We start from the raw sequence: 21,998 nt of genomic DNA on the forward strand, positions 1-21,998 counted from the left end.
GAAAGGCTAACTAATGAGCAAAAATTTGCATACGATCAAATAATTGGTGCTGTTAGCGGTAATATGGGTGGACTTTTCTTCTTATACGGTCAAGGTGGTTGTGGAAAAACATTCTTATGGTCAACTATATCATGCTCAATTAGGTTTAAAGGAGGTATAATTTTAAATGTTGTTTCGAGTGGGATTGCTACACTTTTGTTGCCTAATGGAAGAACTGCACATTCAAGGTTTAAAATTCCTTTGGTCATAAATGAGGATTCTTTGTGTAGGGAGGTCCTCTTACAAGGTTAATATCCAATGCCAAATTAATCACATGGGATGAAGCTCCAATGATAAGTAAGTATTGTTACGAAACTTTAGACAAATGCCTCAGAGACATCTTAAGGTACTTATATTCGTATAATGCTTATTTGCCATTTGGAGGTAAAGTTGTTGTTCTCGGAGGAGATTTTAGACAAATTTTACCTGTGATTCTCAGAGACTCAAGGCAAGAAATAATTCAGTCTTCTATTAATTCTTCATATTTGTGACATAACTGTAAGGTTTTGAAGCTTACAAAAAACATGAGATTGTCACTAGGTGAAAACAACAACATACAAGAACTCATAAATTTTGCAGAATGGCTACACAAATTTGGTGATGGTTTGGCTAGTGATACAACAGATGGTGAATCGATCGTTCATATACCATCTGACATTTTGATTAAGAACTCTGAGACAGTTTTGGATGACCTCAGTGATTTCGTGTATCCAGAAATGTTATCCAATTCATCCGTTGAAAATTATTTCAAGGATAGAGCAATTCTTGCACCAACTTTGGATTGTGTCGCTGGTGTCAACAACAAGATGATTGTAGGGTTACCTGGACAAGAAAGAGTCTACTTAAGTTCAGACTCTGTGTGTGCTGAAGAGGAAAATATGGAATTTGAGTTAGATGCTTTCTCGCCGGAGATTCTAAATGGAATAAATTGTTCAGGTCTACCACCACACAAGTTGGTTATGAAGGTTGGCGCTCCTGTTATGTTGCTGCGGAATATAGACCAAACTAATGGTTTGTGCAATAGAACGAGGATGCAAGTTAGAAGAATGAAAAATCATGTGATAGAATGTAAGACTTTAACTGGTAACAAAACTGGAAGTATTGTTCTTATTCCAAGACTGAATCTAATTCCAAATAATGAAACATTGCCGGTCAGGTTTCAAAGAAGACAATTCCCAATTATCATGTCATTTGCAATGAGAATAAATAATTCCCAGGGACAAACTCTATCGAAAGTTATAATTTACCTTCCAAGGCCAGTTTTCACCCATGGTCAATTGTATGTTGCGTTATCAAAGGTAACGAGTAAAGATGGTCTGCGAGTGCTGTTGCAAGATCATGGACACTTGGAAGATAACTGCACGATGAATGTGTTATATAAAGAAGTTTTTGAGAGCCTATAATAAAAAGGTAATAACAAAATGTCTTACTAAATCTATTTATTTATTAAAATTTATTACTATCACTTAAAAAAATTTAAAAATTCTAGGAACTAATAGATGAATTCTTATTGTACATTAATAGTTTGAGAATATTAAAATTATCATTAAAATTCGTATAATTTTATTCTCTTGACAAACAATTTTATAATTACGTTAATCATATAATTTTATATACAAACATTGATACGGTGTTATTTCATGTATATATTTTGCAGGTATCAAAGGATAGCATTGAATTGTTATTCAGTAGGTTTAAATTATTTATTGTTTATTACAAAACTTTCTGCATTAAAATTCTCTATTAATTTGTTCTTCATTTTGAGCTGATTTTGATGTTTTCTTACTTCACAATAAACTAACATATAAAACTTTGTTGGTAGATTTAAGTATTACTAAATTATTTATGGTCATATTGAGTATATATGCCTGATTTATTGAAAAAAGTAGATTAAATAACTATTTTATAGTTAATACGATTGATACTATATTAAGAAAAGAAAAATAACGCATACAAGTTATTTTTTTATTAATTAAATTATTATAATTAAAATGAAATTTAACATAACAACTTAAAATTATAATTTCAATATTATTACGTGCATGGCACGGGTGATTAAACTTGTTTTATATATATTAGGGAAAATAATTAGATTAATCTTTTATCATTAATTTTTAAGTTAATAGTTGGTTGGGAAGGTTTTTGTTGAAAAAAAAAATCTTACTCTCACTCCTTTGAATATTATTTTTTTCATTAGCTTTCTATAACACTATTTTTTGAGTTTATATATTTATTAGTTATAATACATTTTGGAGCATGGGCATTTGCTAGGTTGGGGATACAATCCACACTCTCAAATTAAATTTTTGTCGTCATTTCAATTTTTAGATATTTCTATAAAAGCTCACATTTGCAGGTTTTTGTTGTCATTTTCATATTTACATATTATGTTGTTATAATTAGTATTTAATGTACTAGCTAACAATTTATCCTTTGATACTACTATTTATCTTAACAAATATATGAGAATTTTAATCCCTAGCTATCAATAATGAAGAATGGTAACCTTAATCATCAACTTGGAATAGTTGGCACTTCTCTCTGTTAATTAGTCAAGTGACACTGGCTCTAGCTTTATCAGAAAAAGGAAAAGAAAAGGAAAAAGAGAATACTCTCCTAGTTAGGGAGAATTATCTCTTTTAAAAGTGAAAATTATTATTTTTTACTATAAAAAAATTAAGATGTCAGACAATTGTATTCATGAAAATATACATTATTCAATACTCATGAAAGGTTGAGTAGTTTAATAAAATTACCGAATGCATAAACTATCTATTTTGTATAATTTTATTAAATTAATCCAATTTTCTTTAATGAATATGAAGTTAATTTATATTTTTAATTATTTAAATTATCAACATTCAAACTGAAAGAAATATAATTGAAAATTAATGGTTCACTTTATTAACAGGAGCTGAATCTGAATTGTGAAGTGATGGAATTAAACTTCCTTTAAAAAAAATTCATTTCTGTCATATTCCCATCTTAGTCCTGCCATAAGAGTTATTAATAAATAAAATCTACATAAGAAACTGAAGATGTTGCAGAAGATCCTCCTCAAAAATATGCTTATGAATTATTCTACTTATCTACATCTATAATTGATTTTAGAGAATGTGCAAACTCCAAATTTTGTGTTACTCTTAAATTAGTACATAGTAGAATGCATTGAAATAAATCAACTATCTCTCTTTTTGGTTTCAGTTATTGGAAGGTAAATACCTTCTGCTGCCAACCAAATGTTGTTAGCATTCTTCTCACCAACACCACAAACCTAATCAAATAAAGTAAATCATAATTATGATCATAATCCAATTCCAACACTTTAAAGCTCATTTAAGAGAAATATATATATAAGTTGTAAATTTTCTTCTAAAACTATGTTAAATTGGACATCAAAGAAATGGCCCATTAACATGTTGTGTTTGTGGAAATTCAATCATAAAAATGTGATTTTCTATCAAAATTGGGGTACAAAATTGGAAATCAAAGGAACACAAAATTGGATTTCTACACTACTTAGAAAACAGAACAAGGAAACTCAAACCTTTACTTCATGATGCATACAATTACTAATGTACTATACTATATAGTGATTTATATTATAACTAACCCTTATCCTACTAATTGGATTATTTTACCTAACCCTACAATTACTAATTAAGATATTGGGCTTTTGAATCTCATGATCATAATATAACATTTCCTGTTCTTCATAAGTCAAAGCTAAACTTTTTTTTTTTGGTATAAAAGCTAAACTTAATAAAGAGCAAGCCTTATACCAAAAACAAAGAGCACAACATTTTCATGTCTCAAAAACCAAGAAAAGGGAGCATAACATTTTGTTGTTGAACTAAATATACAAGTCCCAAGTGCTTCACATTTAAATTAACTTTCCATTTAACCAGCATAAGATTAATTTGTTGACAAAGTAGTCCCTCGACAATTTATAATTACACTAGTATTGAAAAGATTAGAGTGTTTCATTTTAGTGTTAAGCGAATAACTACTTTGTTAAGTAGAAGCAATACCGTAGGATAATTATGAAAGCATGTCTGAGTGCACTAATAAAAAAAAAATTTCATAGAAAAAAACATTCTTAATTACTGTTACCTCATGGTGTCCCCCAACAATTCTTGATGAGTATGTCATATCATGACTATGTAGATAGCCTCCAGTTTCCAAATGTTGAAGCCGAATCTTCTGATCTTGTTTCCAATTCTTCCCACTTCCTTCTATTAGAAGCCTAAAGGAAAAAAAGTGAAATACTTATAATTTATGAAGCATCTTAGAGAATGTTGAGATCTAAATATTCTCACAAAGATAAAATTTAATGTCTCACTTCCAATTGTCTCCTTTGTCCGATTCAGAATCGTCTCCATAGCAACTCACCTATATGTGCAGTTCCACTTGAAAAATATTAGAAAATAAATTAAAAGAGACTTGTTCCTTTGCAAATTGCATCAATGATGAAAACTATTTAGATAATAATCACTCCTTCTATTCCATAAATAAGCCATTTTAACGTTTCTGGTATATTTATTTATAACTCAATATATCAAGATATAAATTATGTCTGAATACATTAATTTATAAAAGTAATAGAAGTATTAATAGACTCCTTATGAGAATACCAAAGGAAGAGTGTAATTAATGAACAACTAACCTCAAGATTGTTTGAAATTGGGGAAGCATGCATATGGCTGTGAAGCCATTTTCTTGTTCCCAAGTGCTGCAATCTAATAATTGTTCCACTTTTAATGGTATCACCTTGTTTGACAGGACTCCCTTTTTCAGGCTTAACAATCTGCAACAAAATGTTAATGCCATGTAATTTTTGAGAACTACCACAACTACTATTCCATCATGTTATTTAGCAATGAAGAATCTTAGCTTAGAAAAAATGTTATTATGACCATTAAGTTTCAATGCATATGTCTACCAACAAAAGAGGTTATTAGGTGTTCAATAGAAAACAAGAAATTGCCATACAAGTACCATTCAGAATTTTTTTTACATGAACAGACTCTCTGTACAGAGTCTTAAAAGGTTGGATTAGCCACTATCAGAAAAAGGTTAAATTAGATATTATAATTCAATTTTAATAAATAAAAACATAAAAGAAAGAAGCTATACTAACCCAGTAGCTATTGGAATCATCGACAGTGGGGATACCAGTAACCGATTGTTGTCCACTGCCAGAACCATATGGAACGTCTTGAGAATGCAAACGGCATTTTGTCTTCTCATGCATCAGCTTCAGAACACTTCCATATGTTACCAGCACCTATATACAATATATGCTAACATCAAATTAATCTTACATTAGATTTTATAAAGTAACAATGAAGGCTTTATAATTATGCTATGTGTATGCTAAATAGAGCATAGCAGCTAACAATATTGAGTGATGTGACACAATAATTTTGTAGTTGCAGTCACCACAACTCTAATTCACACAACAAGACTGAAATTCGTAACTGCTAATTCAGAACTTTCAAGGAACAAATCCGCAATAAGTTACAACAAATAACAAAGGTGGCAATGAATCCAATCCATTTCAAGTTACAATAAATGGCAGGGTAATCAGATACAAACCATCGCACATTATGCAGTGTATGAGAAAAAGTCGCATCCAAAAGTGTATAATATTGGAATTTAAAACCCTAATCACAATTATAGTAATAGCCTTCGTAACGCAAAAGTCCCTACAATGGCTGAAGATAAGGATCAATCATAGCATCACGTATATTATCAGAAGTAACATGTTTTCAGTATCAATTAACTACCTTATTATTAATAAGAAGTAAGATTACGCATTTATATATAAAGAAAGAAAGAGAAAAATAATGGATTAAATTGAAACCTCGGAGGGACTTTCAGAGGAAGAAGGAGATTTGGCGGAAGAAGAATGAAGGAGAAGAGTGAAGAAGATAAACAAGGCCAAAGCCATGAGATGAATAAGAATAAGAATGAGAAAGGCAATATAATTATTTATGAAAAATTCATGTTATTTAGTTCGTTGCATGATCTATATATAATACACTTGATCACTTCAGTACAGGAAATTACGAATTAGGAATAGGAATATATCCTTAAAACGCTTTCAGTTAAATTCTAATATTAAACCTATTTGTAGGGCATTTTTTTCCCTCCAACAATTCAATTAGAATTGCAAATGGGAGAATATAATCCTTTAACCAAAGTACTCCCAACATCTCATTTAATTCAATTATTTTTATTTTTATTTTGTTAATTATAATTAAGTATGCTTTTTATTTTAAAAAATCATTAATTAATTTTTATTTTGTTAATTTTTACTATTAAATAAAAAATTACTAAAAGAATTTGATGAAATTAACAAAAAATACTAGAAATATGTTTTATTTATTAGAGATTCATTATTCATTATCAATAGTTAAAATTTAAAAATGCTGTGCTTTTTAAAGGTTCAAACTCATTATTTTGTGTTTGGTAAATAAAAAAATTATGTGTTTGTACTTGCAGTTTTTAAAAGATTGGGATACTTTTGAAAGCATCTAAAATAGAACTTTTCAAAATTGACTTGTACTTTTCAAAATTTAAAAGTCTAATATAACTTCATATCTTAACTAATTTTCAAATTTAATATTTATATTTATTTCTATTATAGTATTTTTAAATTTTAAAAGTTATTTTGCCAAACGCAATTGATATTACTTATGTTTATTGAAAGCTATTTTTAATTTGATTTACCAAATATAAATGCTACAACTTTTAAGAAGTCATCTTTTAAAAGTTAATTTTTATAAACTATTTTTAAAAAATAAAAACTTTACTAAACTAAACCTTAATTTGGTAAAATTTTTACTTTTCAAAAATAACTTATGAAAGCTGTCTTTTAAAAACCAACTTTTCAAAAACTGCAACCTGCATTTGGTAAAATCAAGCTAAAAAAATTACTTTGATAACCATAAATGTTTGGTAAAATAGCTTTTAAAAATTAAAAGGACCATAATAAATATACATATATATATAATAAAGAATAATTACTTTTTTAAGTGCTAATAATTGATAAGGATAATTTTAGATATTTATTATTATATAAGATTATATTAGATTTTTTAATTTTGATAAGTATAAATTAAATCAACTTTAAAATTTTTTTATACTTTTAAAAATTACAAGTATAAGTACATAAGTTTTTAATTTACTAAATATAAAATGAGGTGATTTTGCTTTTGACAAGCTTCTCTCTGAAAATTTTTATCAAATCAAGTCTCACTGCATGTTTTAGTTAACTTAAACAACTTTTTAAAAATAAAAAAATCTAATTTAAAAAATTTTAAAATTTAAATATGCGTTCAAAAAATGTCGTTTCATAAGAAAACACGCAACGTCATTCTTCTCCTCTTCTAATGCCACATTGCTTCTCCTCTTCTCCTGTTGTGATTCGCCTCCTTCTTCTCGCGCCACAGTTCTCAACGGAATTCTCTCACACCGCATCGCTTATGCCTATCGAGGTCTAAGCTCTTCTTGCGAAGTCACAATCTGTGCACTCCCTTGTAGCAACCGATTTAAATTAAACAGTTTATCCAATCTAAATTAAAAATTAATAAAATTACATTAATTTAAATTTGATTTAATTCTATTTTTTACAAATCGTTTGATTGGATCAAATTTTAGATCTATTTTTTCATAATCGATCCAATCCAATTCAAACCGCATAATGTGTTATAATATTATTATTTTATTATTATATTTACAATTATACTTATAACATGTTCAATTTGTTATACATTTTTCTATTATTCATGTATTATTATTATTTAATAAATATTTTATATTCAAAATATTATTTATTCATTTATTTTAATTCATCTATAATTTTATTTCTATTGTTATGTTATTATTGACTTTTTAAATATTGTTAAGACTTGTTATGTCATTGTTGGTTATTTAAAATTTGATATTGAAACTTGTTATATGTATAATTTTTTTAATTTAAAAAGTCGCAAATCCAAACCGATCCAAACCGCTTATAATCGGATCGGATCGGATTGAATTTCAAAAAAGTTTATCCAATCTAAACCGCACCGCACATAAATTAAGCGTTCGGATCGAATGATTTTTTTTTTAAAACCGTACCAAACCACACCGTAAACACCCCTGCTCTCTGATATCCAGCACGTGGGTCACTGACCCAGACCACTGTCGCACACATCGTCTTGCGTTGCCGTGGTGCTACCCACGAGAGTCTGATTACATGCATTTTTTGTTGCAGATTGGAGACGGATATTTAGATAAATGTGAGATAGATATGTTTTTGTTAAAATTTGAATGTTTCTTTTTGTTTAACTATAATGTAAGGCAGCAAAAAAGTCCAATAACACAAAAAATCAACCCACACCCTTATTCAAATCAAACTCTAGTACCAGCGGCAAACCCTTAAATGGAGCTCAGTATCGCGGCAGATTAGTCCTTAGCCTGCCGGATTGGGGGATACCGTGGAAAACCAAAAAAAAAAATCAAACTCTAGTTTTACTTTTTATTTTCACACACAGTAAAATTAAAAAAATAACTGCACCTCCGCTCTCTTTTCTCTCTCACTCCCATTCACACTGCGGTTCTGATTCCCACTGTTGCGCCGCTGCCTCGATTGATGCCAACAAATTTTTTTATTTTAAATGTATATAATTATTTTCAAAATTATCATAACTTTTAATTTCAATCAATTTTATTTGTAAAATTTAAAAAATGTTTGGTGTTTTTTTGATTTTTTATTTATTTATTTTTATCTTTTGAGATATTTTTTATAATTGAAAACGATTAATACTTGTGTGGTTTGAGAAAAAAGAAAAAACAAAGAAAAAAAGGTATAAAATAAGACTTTTTTTGATGTTTTTATAAATTGCAAAAAATTATATCATACATAATGATTAGTTAAGTTATCAAAATTTATATTAAATGAAGAGTTAAATTTAATCATATAATGAACTAACTTATTTTCACCAATAATAATATGACACATAATAAGTGATATCTTATTTTTTAAAATTAAGAAAATTGAGTAGAATTGATTATAAAAATAAAATATTGACTTAAAATATATATTAACTAATATTAATAAAAAATATTATCTTATAATTTTTTTTAATCTCGGTTAATAATAAGATGGAGGGCCAATTCAAAGCCTTCGGTAAAATAAGAACAGCCCTCAATTCAAAACCCTCTTTACTATAGTATTAAGATCCTGTTTGATTTGGGTATGTTATAAAGTATTCGACCAACCGCATATAGAAAATTATTTTTAGTGGTTATTTAATTTGTATTTAGTGATAATAAAAAATAATCACAAATATATTTATTAATAATTAAATCTTAATTATTTTATGATTTATTACTAAAAATCTTTAGTAATAATTATATAATTGTTAGATATTTTTAATAATTACAAAAATTATATTATTTTTATTGTTCTGTTCTGTAAGAAGCTCTCAAGCTATAACGATTCTTTTCGAGCAATATGTCACTTGTTCCGAAGTGCTTTAAGTCGGCTTGGCTTGAATATTGTAGCAAATATATCTGTAGAAAATATTTCGATGTTCAAATCAGTAAAAGGCTTAATAAAGATGTTAATTAAATATTTTAAGTAAGGTAAAATAGAACTTGTTCTTCTCTAAATGTGAGTGGTTGGTTATATAGATGAATAAATTACTGATTTGTTGGAGTATTCTGTAATTCTTTTGGTGAAGAAGTGAGTTCCGTTTGTGGAGAAGTTGTTTTGTTGATAGACTTTGACTATTTAAATTTTGTGTCCAACTTTTTCTATACATTCCAAATTATGAGGTTAGTTTATTATTTGGTGGGTAGTATCAATTATTAAAAAAATTAAATAAAATATATAATGAGGTTTATATTATTGACACTAAAAAATTAGAACTAAATGTGATAAATTTTTTTGTTGAAGTGAGTTTAGCTTGTTATTAGAAATAAGAAAGGTTAATACTGAGAGGAGTGGTAGGAGACTAGTAAATTTTGTAATTTGTAATTATCAATTAGTTATTATTGGTATTTTTAATGGTGTGAAATTTAATCCAATAGTATAAAATTACTCACTTTTCTATTGCTGATTAAATACTGAACAAATTTTAATAAAAGTAGGGTTTAAGATTTAGGGTGTAGGGTTTAGGCTGGCATATTCAGTTAGCCAAGTGGTTGACAAAGAAAAATATAAATAAATAATTTCATAGCCAATTAACTTTAAACAACTGTAATTAATAATAATTAATTTTATATTTAAAAAAATTAAATAATTATTAATTATTGACAATTAATTAATATAGAATACAGTTCAAAAATATTTATTGACTTATTGTTGGTTAGATTCTTATTGGTTACTTAGCGAAATTGGGTTGACAATTGTTATTACTTACTAGGTAGTTGTTGGTTAAGTTGGTTATTAGTTGAGAGAAAGATTTTTTTAGTTGCTAGTGATGTAATCAAAGTGCATGTATATATATACTCCTCAGCTCTCAGATGCAGATTGTGGAATCATCATCTTTGTTTCGATCTAGATTCTTCAATTCCTAACCTTCTTGCTTGATTTGAAGTGAGCAACAATGGATAATCCTTCGGTGATTCCCAACACAATAGTTACTCAATCAATTGCAATCTTTCTGAATCTGATTTCTGCGATTCAGGCACACCGCACACATACAATGAACTGAGATTGAGCTTTGAGAAATATCTGGCACCATTAAATAAAGTATAACACATAACCACCATAACTTATTACAACAAAATCAAAATTAAAAAAAGAAAACACTGATAAAAAAAATCAGATTGCGTTAACAATAATAGAATGAAAGAGACACCTTACCAAGTCTAGTGCTGTTTGATTCAACGAATTCTTGTAATTCAAGGTCATATAGGGACACCTTACCAATAATTTAACTGCCTGCGCAAAACGCTGAACTCTCAAATGAACTAGAGTAATGCTGATTCATATATAATAAAAGAGAAAGTACGAGGAGCTGGAATATTTGTACGATGTGCACAATGGAAGTTTAGAAGAGTATTAGAGATATAATTATTAGTGTTACCTTTTTTTATCAGCTGAAACTTTTGGAATGAGTGGTATCATGACATCGTATTAGAATTCTAGATCTAAAGACAATGGCGGATCCAGAAATCTTATAAAGAGGGGGCCGAAAATAAAAAAATTAAAAGTGCCATATTAAAACTGAAAGTTTTAATAAAAAAATAATTGTATATTTTAATATTATTTTAACTAAAATTAATTTAAAAAAAATCATTTATATCAAAAAAATTTTTCATAAAAATTTTAATTTTTATCTTTATTATAAAAGATATAACATAAATAATATAAATTTGTTTCTCTAATAATTTTAATATATGTATTTAAAATAAATTAATAAATATAATATATAAGATATATTCATATTAATAAATAATTCACTTAATATATTTTGATTTTAATATTATACAAAATAAAATTTAATCTAATTTATTTTTATGTATATATTTTTTTATTATATTCAATTATAAATTATTATAGAAATCAAAGTATTTTTTTATAATAATGGATAGAAAAATTAAAAAAAAAAACTTGAAAGAACAAAAGAAAACAAATGTTAAATGATTGACATGGGAGTTGAACCCATGCTTTAAAGTATAGAATACCTACTTTTAACCACTGAACTAAAAATATACTTGTCAAAACATTTAAACATTATATCTAATATATTTTAAATTTTGAAAATTTAGGGGGCCATGGCCCATGCTGGTCCCCTAAATCCGCCTTTGCACTAAAAGGTCAAGTGTTCAATCTTTGGTGAATTCTAAAATTAATACTCAGATGGTTATTTTAGATAATATAGGAAATATTCATTTTGTAATTCAATAACGTACATATTGTACAAATAGTTCATTGACTCTCTAGCAGGACTCGTAATAAAATACTATTAGTTTGATATTTTTTTTTGTTGTGACCTAGTTGTTTGATAGTATAGTTAGCCTAAAGCAATTTTATCAATGCATTTAATATAATTCTTACGTCGGAACGTTATTTGGCTCATCAATTACAAAGGTAATAATTCTATGGTGTATTATGGTAATATTAGTGAAAAACGGAAAACCTAATTTAATTGACCTAAATAAAGATATACGTGTTTCTCGGAAAAAAAAACAAAAAAACAAAATTTCGGACATACACATGTTTCTAACATTGCACTCTAGGAGTAGGCAAGTACGTATGTATGTGTATATATATATATATATATATATCAAAGTACATGTTATGGTGCGGAAAAAGAAATGGTGAAGAAAATATATTTTTTATAAATAATTAAATAAATATCATATATATATCATTTTATTTTTATTTACTTTTAAAATAACATTAAGTATTACTCTTCATTCTATACATACAAAACTCTATAAAAAGTGGAGTGGAAGAGTACAAAAGTGAAATCTCTATTGTTTGATTAAATGTTGGATGAAATAAATTACAATAATACATACGAATATTTTGATAGAATAATATATAAGCTTTTCCTTTTCATCATGTATAAAGTAGTGTCTTAATAAATATTCATATATCTATTGATTTATTTTAATTTTTATGTATATAATAATAGCAAATATAATAATGTTACGTAACGTGATAAGTATTTTATGTTCAAATTAAAATATTATAAATTTAGGATTTAGATGTTGTAAAATAATTTTTTTATGAATTATATATATGAAGAGTATTTAAAAAAAATTATACACAATATTTTTCATAGAAATTTATCTAATAGTTTTCAAAAAGTGATGATACATAATTACATAGTCCACAAAATTAGTAGTTTTAGTCAATATTTAATTAATACTTTAAATTTTAATAATATAAAAATAAAATATTAACAAAACATTAACTAATATTGAAATATAAAAATTTAATTTTAATACATTGATAGTATAAAATATTTTACACAGTCGTAAAATTACATCGACTTTTTTGAATGATCATTTATATAATTAATATAAAAAAATAATTATTTTTACTGATATAATATTTATACGAATAAATATAACGTTGATATTTAAAGGAGAGAGCGCATGCACCTGTGTATTCCCCATGAGTGTTGAAATGTGCAAAATGGTGTTGCCATCCTCATCAATCTGATTCATCACGGAGCGTTCTAAATATTCAGCACCTTTTTTGACGTTTCTGATGAGCCAGCCAAGAAGCACTTGAAAGGCTGTGATGTTTTCACATCTCAAAGCAACGTGCAAGGCAGTCTCATTTCTCACATTCACATCTCCAATAGAATCCGGACAAGTGTCCAGGAATTCCAGTAAAGTGGTAAAGTTTTCTTCATCATCATCAAATTGGCACACAAGATGAAGAGGGGTGAGGCCTTCCCTTCCTTCCTTCACTCTGATCAGGTTACCATTAATTTGTACGAGGCGACGCACCAGATTGTGATGATTGTTGTGTAAAGCCACGTGGACGGGGCTTAATCCTTCTTGATTGAGCTTCAAAGCAAAAGAAGGTTTCAATCTCATAATCTGGATCGCAAAGTGAACATGACCAGCAGCTGCAGCAATATGCAGAGGAGTCTCCACAAATGGTATTGCATCCACCTTCTCCAAAATGTGTGCATCTTCCTTAATTGCTTCGTACAGCTTGTTCAGGTCTCCGGACATAGCAGCTTCTTCCAACTTATCTACTTTCTTTGCCATTTTTCAGATTCCCACACAATGATACTAACTAGCTATGTGCTGTTTTTTATTTAGTTATTTAATAATATGTATGGATGTACAAGTTTGTAATTGGCTAATTGGGCATGCATAGTGCCAATCCTTCACATAAATATGTGTAAAAAGTGAGAATGATGGTTGGTATAAGGAAATTCGATCTTCTTTTTTTCGTTCCCTTTTGTTAGGAAGAAGGAAATCTTATACTTTTCATGACAAGTTATATTTTAAAGGTATTAGTACTGTTTTAGTCTATTTAGGATTAAAATCAAAATCGTCCATAATTTTTTTTTAATTAGAAATCATTTCTAGCATTTCATTTTGTATTAAAATTGCCTTCTTGAATAAAATATTGATTTAATTATTCTATTGATCTCTATAATTTTGTGAAATTTTTAATTAAGTCTTTATATTTTTTTCTTTTTAATTGGGTTTTTGCATCAAATTTTTTTTCAATTTGGTCCCTTTTGGTAGTAATTAGCTTAATTGTATAAGGACCCAACTAAAAAAAAATTGGTGCAAACACTCAAATAAAAGAAAAAAAATTGTAGGAACTCAATTGAAAAAAAAATTAGTATAAGGACCCAATTAAAAGGAAAAAAAAAGTATAGAAACCTAATTAAAAATTTCGTAAAACTATAGAGACCAACAGAATAATTAAATCTAAAATATTTGTCTAATAATGAAGATATCCCTTATCATCCTCTTTGTTTGGTTGTCCTCCCCTTTGCAGAACCATCATTAGTAATTCCCAAGGTTGCGAGAACTGGATCGGTCAATAAATCAGTAAGGTCACTGGTTTAATGGTTTATTGATTCGACCGGAGTTCAATCGGAGTTCAACTGGTTTAATTAAATATTAATTAAAATTATTAAAAAATTTATATATAATTTTAAATATATAAATTCAATAATTTCTAACTTAATAAAATTAAAAATTTTACAATTTTAGATGATAAATTATTCATAATTTAATATTAGAAGTTCACAAACAACATATTATTAGTATACAAGGGTAAGTATAAATATCACATCTTAATTGTTATTAGTATCTATTACAAAGAATATAATAAAAATCAAACAGTTGCAAAAAAGGCTAACCAAAGAATTGTTTAGATTAGCATTCTTTCAATGTACTGTTCTTGCAACCAAATATGACACCACCAAGTTGATTCTTCCTTAGATTTCGACAGAATAGAAAATTGGCCTCTTATTCTGGTGGGCAACAGGCTGTGTTTTCCTACTATGAGGAGAAAAGATTTTTTCCACTAACAAAAATCAATGGCATAATCAAGTGCACAAAAGATATGTATCATTCAAATGAGCAAAGGTTCAAACACCTTCAGTACATTATGTAAGTGTAAGTTATCAATTATCAATAATCATCTGGTGGCTGTTGATCACTTTGTGATTGTTCCATCTTTAACATACAACCAAAAAAATCATGAACAAAATTAACTCAGGAAAAAATATTGAACAGAATCATTCAGCAACTCACAACTCAGACATTCAATAAACGACTAAATTCAAAATCCAAATCCAAATCCAAATCCAGAGAATCTAGAAACAGAAAACCTAACCAAAACAATCCAAATTTAACCTCCAAACTAAATTCAAACCCACATGAGCAGCAATCCAACTCAGAACACAATCCCAATTTAGAAGTCAAAATCTTAGAAATTGAAACTGAAGAAGCAGTGGCTTAATTATTATCAGAGATAGGGCGAAGGAAGAACGGCGGTAACAGAGTAAGCTCGGAAGAGGATCATTTTGCGACGGCGAGTCCCCGAGTAGTGATTTCACGGTGAGGCTCTGGGCAGAGATTCACGGAGGAGAGATGCGCTTGAAGAGGATTGAGTAACCGTTTGCGTGACATAGAGGAGAAGAGGATCGACGACGAGGACAACGACGGCACCCTCTGTCACTGCCAACGACAACGATCACAGAGGCGGCGGGCTTTACGACTAGCACAGAGACGGTGAACACAAGAGTGGCGGCAGCTGGGGGTGACGATGGCTGGTGGGGCTTCGCGACGAGCAGAGACAGTGAGGAAGAGAAGAGTGGCGGCGGCTGGGGGGCTGACGGTGGCTGGGGGGACTGACGATGGCTAGTGGGGCGGTGGCTGGGAGCTGATGGTGGCGGCGGTGTTTTCTCTCAAAGGTTAGGCAAATTAGGGATTTGGTTGGAATGTGAGAGTGAAACAGAAGGGGGGTCGGGTGTTTTGGGGGGTGGGGGTTTTACGTGTTTTTTTTAGAGAATCGGTTTTTGACCCTGCTGATACAGCCGGTTCACCGGTTAACCACCAGTTTGGCCGGTTTTTAAACCGATTTTTTGTAAGACGATTTTGCGTGTCAACTGGATTGGCCATAAGACCGGTTCTCTGTTAATCCGGTCGAACCGGTCGGTCCGGTCCGGTTTTCAGAACCATGGTAATTCCGAATGCGTATCACACTTCTCTTTCTTTTTCTTTTTAATCGGACCATTCTATGAACACCTTAATAATTTTCTCTTCTTCCTTCTGAACATCATTCACTTTAAAATTTTTGCCTTAATTTCGGTGCTCTTTAAAACAATATCGTTTTGAGTAGTGTTGTTTTGTCCTTTCATAATGCTCATTGTTCTTTGAAGTTTCAGTGACTGCGGAACTTTTTGCATATGCTGGCGGTTGCGCCCTTAAAAGTAATGGAGCTTGTAGAATTTGAGCTTGTTCATCACGCGCCACTGGCACCATCATTTTGAAAATTGTCAATGCGACTACACCGTAGGATGCAAGTTGTCCAACAGAACTTCTTTCACCTTATTCCATTTTTTTCAGCGACATCTACATCTCCTAGTCCTAGAACCTCTTCTTTTAAGTAAATTTTAGCTTTTTGTTTTAATTTTTAAAATTTTTTTATTATTTATTATAAGAATTTTATGAAATTGATGAAAAGATATCATTTTTATAATTTTAGTGATTTAGACATTTTAGATTTTGTTGAGATTTTGATTAAGTAATTGTTAGTGATTTGTCACTCATGTGTTACTTATTGATAAAAAAATTAATTATTACTAATTTTAGAGAATAGGAGTAATTCTCCTTCTCCAATCACCATTCGAAGGTGAATTCGTGGCCACCAGGACAATGGCTACCGCCGTTGGAGCTGTGGTTTTCATGTACCTCGTGCTCAAGAGGAAGCTCCTTTCTAAAAAGAAAAAAGAAGCAGGAAGAGGAGGAAGAAGCATGAATCCGTCGAAACCAAATAAATCGGTAAGGATTGGAGGAGGTTAGCTGGTCAACGATTTTTCAACTCTCCTTTTTTTCTTTCTTCTTTTTTCTTCTTCTCCCCCATCACTCCATATTTGGTTTCTCTCTATTCTAATTTTTTTTCTTTCTTTCAAAAATGAATGTTGTGTTGTTTTTGTTGCTGAATTTAAAAAATTAGGTTACACTGAATGAAATTGATAATTTTTTGGATTTAAATGTTGTATTGGTATTGTTGAATGTTGTATTCTTGAATTTGATTGTTGATATTTGGTGGTGATAATGATAGTGGTAAGAGTGATAATAATAGATGATGATATTGGTGTCACAACAAATGCAAATGTATTTTTATCCGTAAAATGTCAAAAAGACGATTTTAATACCAAATGAAACGTTGAGAACGATTTCGAATTAAAAAAAAGGGTTAAAAATAAATTCGATTTTGACCTCAAACTTTAGGGACCAAAACAATATTCATCCTTATTTTAAAGGTAAATATTTCTTTACATGTATATAAAAAGAAAAAAAAAAGAAAAAGAAGGTAAATAGGCTTTTTTTTAAATTTGATCAAGTTCCTTTTTTTCTTTTTTTCTTTTTTTTTTACAGAATTTGATCAATATTTTAGTGGTTCACACACTTTTTCGATTTCAATTAAGTACACTGATCTTATTGGCTTCAACCAAAACAAATATTTATTTTGAGTAAATTACCAATTATGATCCCGAATTTGTAAAACGCTGACAATAATAACCCTAATATTTGTTAACGACAATTATACCCTTGAAAATTTTAAAAACGCAACAAATCTGTCCAACCGTGAAAAGAGCTCTTCTTCGTTAAACAGAGCTTGGTGATGTGGCAGACGGAATTCCAACGTGGCATCCTCTTAAGGGCTTTCGTCCCGTTTCTCCTTTATCCCTAATTCATGAAACCCTAATTGCCCAATTCCAAGTAAATGACCAGGCTAACCTTAAATGAAACACTCCATTTAACTATGACCATTTAGGACGCGGAAAACTGAAGAGTTTCCTAGTGTTGGTCTCTATTTCTCTTCGTCTCATGTGTCTCTGCATTCGCCTCTTGGAATTGTTAACATCACATGCAATCTCATGTTTGGCATTGAGACTAGGTGAAGAAATCTCCATTGAACAGTGAAGGTTTCGGTAAGCATTATATGTTTTCGTTCTTTTTGTTATCAGTTCGTTGGGGTTTGCATATTGTTGGGGATGAAGTGAAAATTTTTTTATAGGTGTCTTAATGTGTTGATTTATCTGATTGTGACTTATTTGATGTTTTTTTGTTAGATGGCAACTCATATCACGTTTGTATATCACCATCGGGATTGGTTAGAGAAGGATGTGGATGGTGTGGTGAGGTATAACGATGGTTTAGTGAGTATCATCGACAGGGTGTATGTTGATACATGTAATTTGTTCCTTGTTGAGGGTTTATTTCTGGATTTAGGTTATACTAGGTATAATGAAGTGTATTGGTTGGAGCCAGGGATGGATTTAGCTAACGGGTTACGGGTGCTGAGAAAGGATATCGATGTGGTTAAGTTGTGTGATGCTGCACTGAAGAATGAAAACAGGATCCACTTGTATTTTGAACATCCTGTTGATGCCGATCCAGAGTTAGTTGATGAAGTTGAGGGACCTCCTTCAGAAGACCAGCAAAATCATGACCAGGATTTCCCACGGCATGAGGAACATGGATGACCAGATGATATAGAAGTAGATGGAGCTTCTTCAAAAAATCAGAAAAATCATCAAGATGATCCCCCACAGTACGAGGAGCAACAGCAACAGAAGGTGAATCAATGTTGAGTAAAAGGGGGAATGATCAATCGGAGAAAGATGGCGTAGCTACTGATAACGTACTCATTCAAACTCAAGCTGCAACTATTGAAAATGAGAAACCCAATTTAGGAGACAACCATGAGACACACGTCGAAGGCGAAGAGGGGTAATCTCATCCTGAAGAAGCTGATGGATGGGGAAGAAAATGCAGGAAGAAACATGGAAGGCCCCAACCATCTGGTAGAGCGCAACCTGCCCCACAAAACAATGGTGATGAACATGCAAGTTATTATATGTATTGTATATTTTTGTTGGTTAAAACATGCAAATTTTCACAATTATGATGTTAATGAATTGTAGATCCTAGGATGAATATTGTTTACTGTTGGGATTCTATTTTAATTGCCAAAATTTGTCTGTTAATTACTTACCTAATCATATGAATGCATCACAAGTTCGGAGGCATCATCCAAGACCCCCTCCATCAGGTCAGAGGATTCTGCCACCCAGGGAGGAGAATCAGGCTCCAAGGGTGGTTGTTCCTAACCAAAATGACCATGATGCTGGGCCAACTGAATATCAGTACCAATCTGAGGAGTTGCAGACCCCGCCTGGTTCTGATTCTGAGGATGAAAATCCAATATTTCCTCAGCACAATCCTAATACAAAGTTTGGCAAAATTAGACTGGAGTTAGGTATGGAATTTGGCACGATGTAGAAGTTTAAGGATGCAGTCCGGAAATATAGTATTCAAATGGGCAAAGAGGAATTTTTTCTCAAGGTTGAACCACATAGGTGCAGGGTCATCTGTTACAACGAAACGTGTCCATGGGAAATTTACTGTGCAAGGAGAAATCAGTCACCTAGTTACCAAATAAAAACACTGGTTGATGAGCATATGTGCCCTAGGAGTAATAGAAGTAGGTCAGTCACTTGTAAATAGGTTTTGGAGGAGTTGATTAGTAAGATTAGGATCTGTCCCAATTTGTCCTAGAAAGAGGCTAGATATATGTTCAAAGTTGAGTTTGATATATGTGTTGGAGAGAGGATGATGTTTAGGGCAATGGAAAAGGCTAAGGATGTCATTGAGGGCACAAAAAGGGAACAGTATTTGAAGTTGATAACTTACTTGAATGAGCTCTGTAAGGCCAACCTAGGATCCAATTGCCATATGGGCACAACCCCACAACAGGAAGGGTTACCTAAGTTTAGAAGTCTATACATCTATCTAGATGCCTGCAAAAGGGGATTAAGTAAGGATGTAGGCCTTTCCTATGTCTTGATGGAGCATTTTTGAAAGGTTATTTTGGAGGGCAGCTGCTGACTGCCGTTGCTCAAGATGTCAACAATCATCTATTCCTAGTTGTATATGGAGTAGTTGATGCAGAAACAAAGAAAAACTGGAAAGAATTCCTTGAATATTTGTTGGCAGATATCGGAGACCACCAGCAATTTGATTGACACTTCATGTCAGATAAGTAGAAGGTTAGTTTTTAATATGTGTATTCAACTACTTTATTCAACTAGTCATACCTCCAGCTATGGTATATGTTGTCTAACTTACTCAATGACAGGGGCTAATTCCTGCTCTGCAAGAAGTTATTGCAGGGGTTAATCACAGGTTTTGTACTATGCATATGTGGAGAAATTTCAACAAGCGTTGGAAAGACCTGAAACTTAAACAGTTGCTATTTTAATGTGCAAGGGTGTTGACTGATCAGGAATTTAATGAGGGTATGGCTGCAATTAAGAGGATTAATACATCTGCCTACGAATACTTGTCTGCATATGAGCAAGGAACTTGGTCAAGGTCAAGACTCTCTACTTGGCCGAAAGTAGATAACATAACGAATAATAATGCAGAATCACTTAACGCAACAATGGTGGGACTAAGAGGCAAGAGCATCATTACCATGATGGAGGAGATTAGATATTACCTGATGAAAACTATGGCATTTCATAAAGATGCACTAATAGCCTACACAGGCAAATTGGCTCCTATCCAGACTAGCAGATTAGAGAAGGAAAAGAAGGAAAGAAATTATTGAGAAGCTCAATGGGTGGGAGATGATGACCACAATATATTTGAAGTTAGAAGGCATGGTCGCACACTTCGGGTCAACATTCAAAAAAGGACTTGCACCTGTAGAAAGTGGCAACTGACAGGCCTGCCGTGCTGTCATGGAGTTGCTGCAATTCAAAGAAAAAATCAAAGGCCAGAAGATTATGCCCACCATTGGCTGACTATGGAGGCATATAACAGAACTTACCAATTTCACATCAATACAGTCCCTAGTCAGGAATACTGGGCTGATACAGAGGGACAGCCATATCTCCCTCCACCTTATAAGAGGCCAATAAGAAGGCCTACAAAAAAGAAAGCTTGACATGAATCAGAGAAACAGAGTGGTAGCCAGTACAAACTTAAGAGGAGTTATGGCAAAATAAGTTGTAAATATTGCAAAAAGATAAATATAAAATCTAACTTGTTCTATCACTCTTGCTGTTGAGTATTGTCATCTATTGATGGTTGGAATGATGTTTTCTTCGTAGGTGGGGCACAACTCCAGAATCTGTCCTGATAAGAAGATTCATGTGGCAACTAAGGAAGATGTAAATGCACAGCAAACACCTCAAGCAGGTTAGCCAGCTGGAGGACATGTCTAGCCAGCAGCAGGAGAAAATCTGCCACACATGAGCTTAGAGGACATGTCAGACTCAGAGCATGAGAGGTTTTGGGAGGAGACCATGGATGCAGTAGAAGAGGAGCTCACACAAGACCACCCACACTCTGAAGCTGATGAAGAGGTAGCATATATATCAATCAATACTGATTACAGTAACGTGACATGTGGTACTTAGAGTTATTTTTTTGTAGGCCAATCTCAACATATCCGGTTCAACAAGTCAGTGTGTTGGAAGGAGAGCTCCTAGAACCAACCTTGCAAGCAGAGCAACCAGATCTAGCAAAGGTGCTATATCAACTCCTAAAACTCCCTCCAATATTGCTGCTGTTGCTGCTGCATGTACTAGCAGGGAAGGAATCAGGGTAAAGATGCCTATTATGAGGCCCCCATCAGCTCGATCCCATGTGAGGCCCACAGCTACAACTCCAGCAACGCAACCTCAAGTTAGGCCCACAGCTCCAGGTCCAGCTAGGGGTGGAAA

The 21,998-nt window shown here is 31.3% G+C and overlaps 3 protein-coding genes across 3 annotated transcripts; 1 reads left to right on the forward strand and 2 right to left on the reverse strand.

The window, feature by feature from the left end:
- The first annotated feature begins 563 nt into the window (after positions 1 to 563).
- LOC140180307 (uncharacterized) lies at positions 564 to 1,442 on the forward strand. Its single transcript, XM_072220774.1, has one exon. It carries the CDS (start codon positions 564 to 566, stop codon positions 1,440 to 1,442), a length of 879 nt encoding a protein of 292 aa, XP_072076875.1.
- A 1,655-nt stretch (positions 1,443 to 3,097) lies between these two features.
- Positions 3,098 to 5,314, reverse strand: LOC112698311 (stromal cell-derived factor 2-like protein). The gene is made up of 5 exons (XM_025751613.2): positions 5,180 to 5,314; positions 4,706 to 4,846; positions 4,382 to 4,431; positions 4,153 to 4,285; positions 3,098 to 3,313 (listed from the first exon to the last, which is right to left on the reverse strand). The coding sequence occupies exons 1-5, from the start codon at positions 5,291 to 5,293 to the stop codon at positions 3,218 to 3,220; spliced, it is 534 nt and encodes a 177-aa protein (XP_025607398.2). The 5' UTR covers positions 5,294 to 5,314; the 3' UTR covers positions 3,098 to 3,217.
- Positions 5,315 to 9,489: 4,175 nt separating this feature from the next.
- Positions 9,490 to 13,773, reverse strand: LOC112805931 (uncharacterized). Its single transcript, XM_025848249.1, has 2 exons — positions 13,153 to 13,773; positions 9,490 to 9,603 (listed from the first exon to the last, which is right to left on the reverse strand). Exons 1-2 carry the CDS (start codon positions 13,771 to 13,773, stop codon positions 9,490 to 9,492), a joined length of 735 nt encoding a protein of 244 aa, XP_025704034.1.
- Positions 13,774 to 21,998: the final 8,225 nt, after the last annotated feature.

Source organism: Arachis hypogaea, chromosome 16 (assembly GCF_003086295.3).
Source record: "Arachis hypogaea cultivar Tifrunner chromosome 16, arahy.Tifrunner.gnm2.J5K5, whole genome shotgun sequence".
NCBI classification, from domain to species: Eukaryota; Viridiplantae; Streptophyta; class Magnoliopsida; order Fabales; family Fabaceae; genus Arachis; species Arachis hypogaea.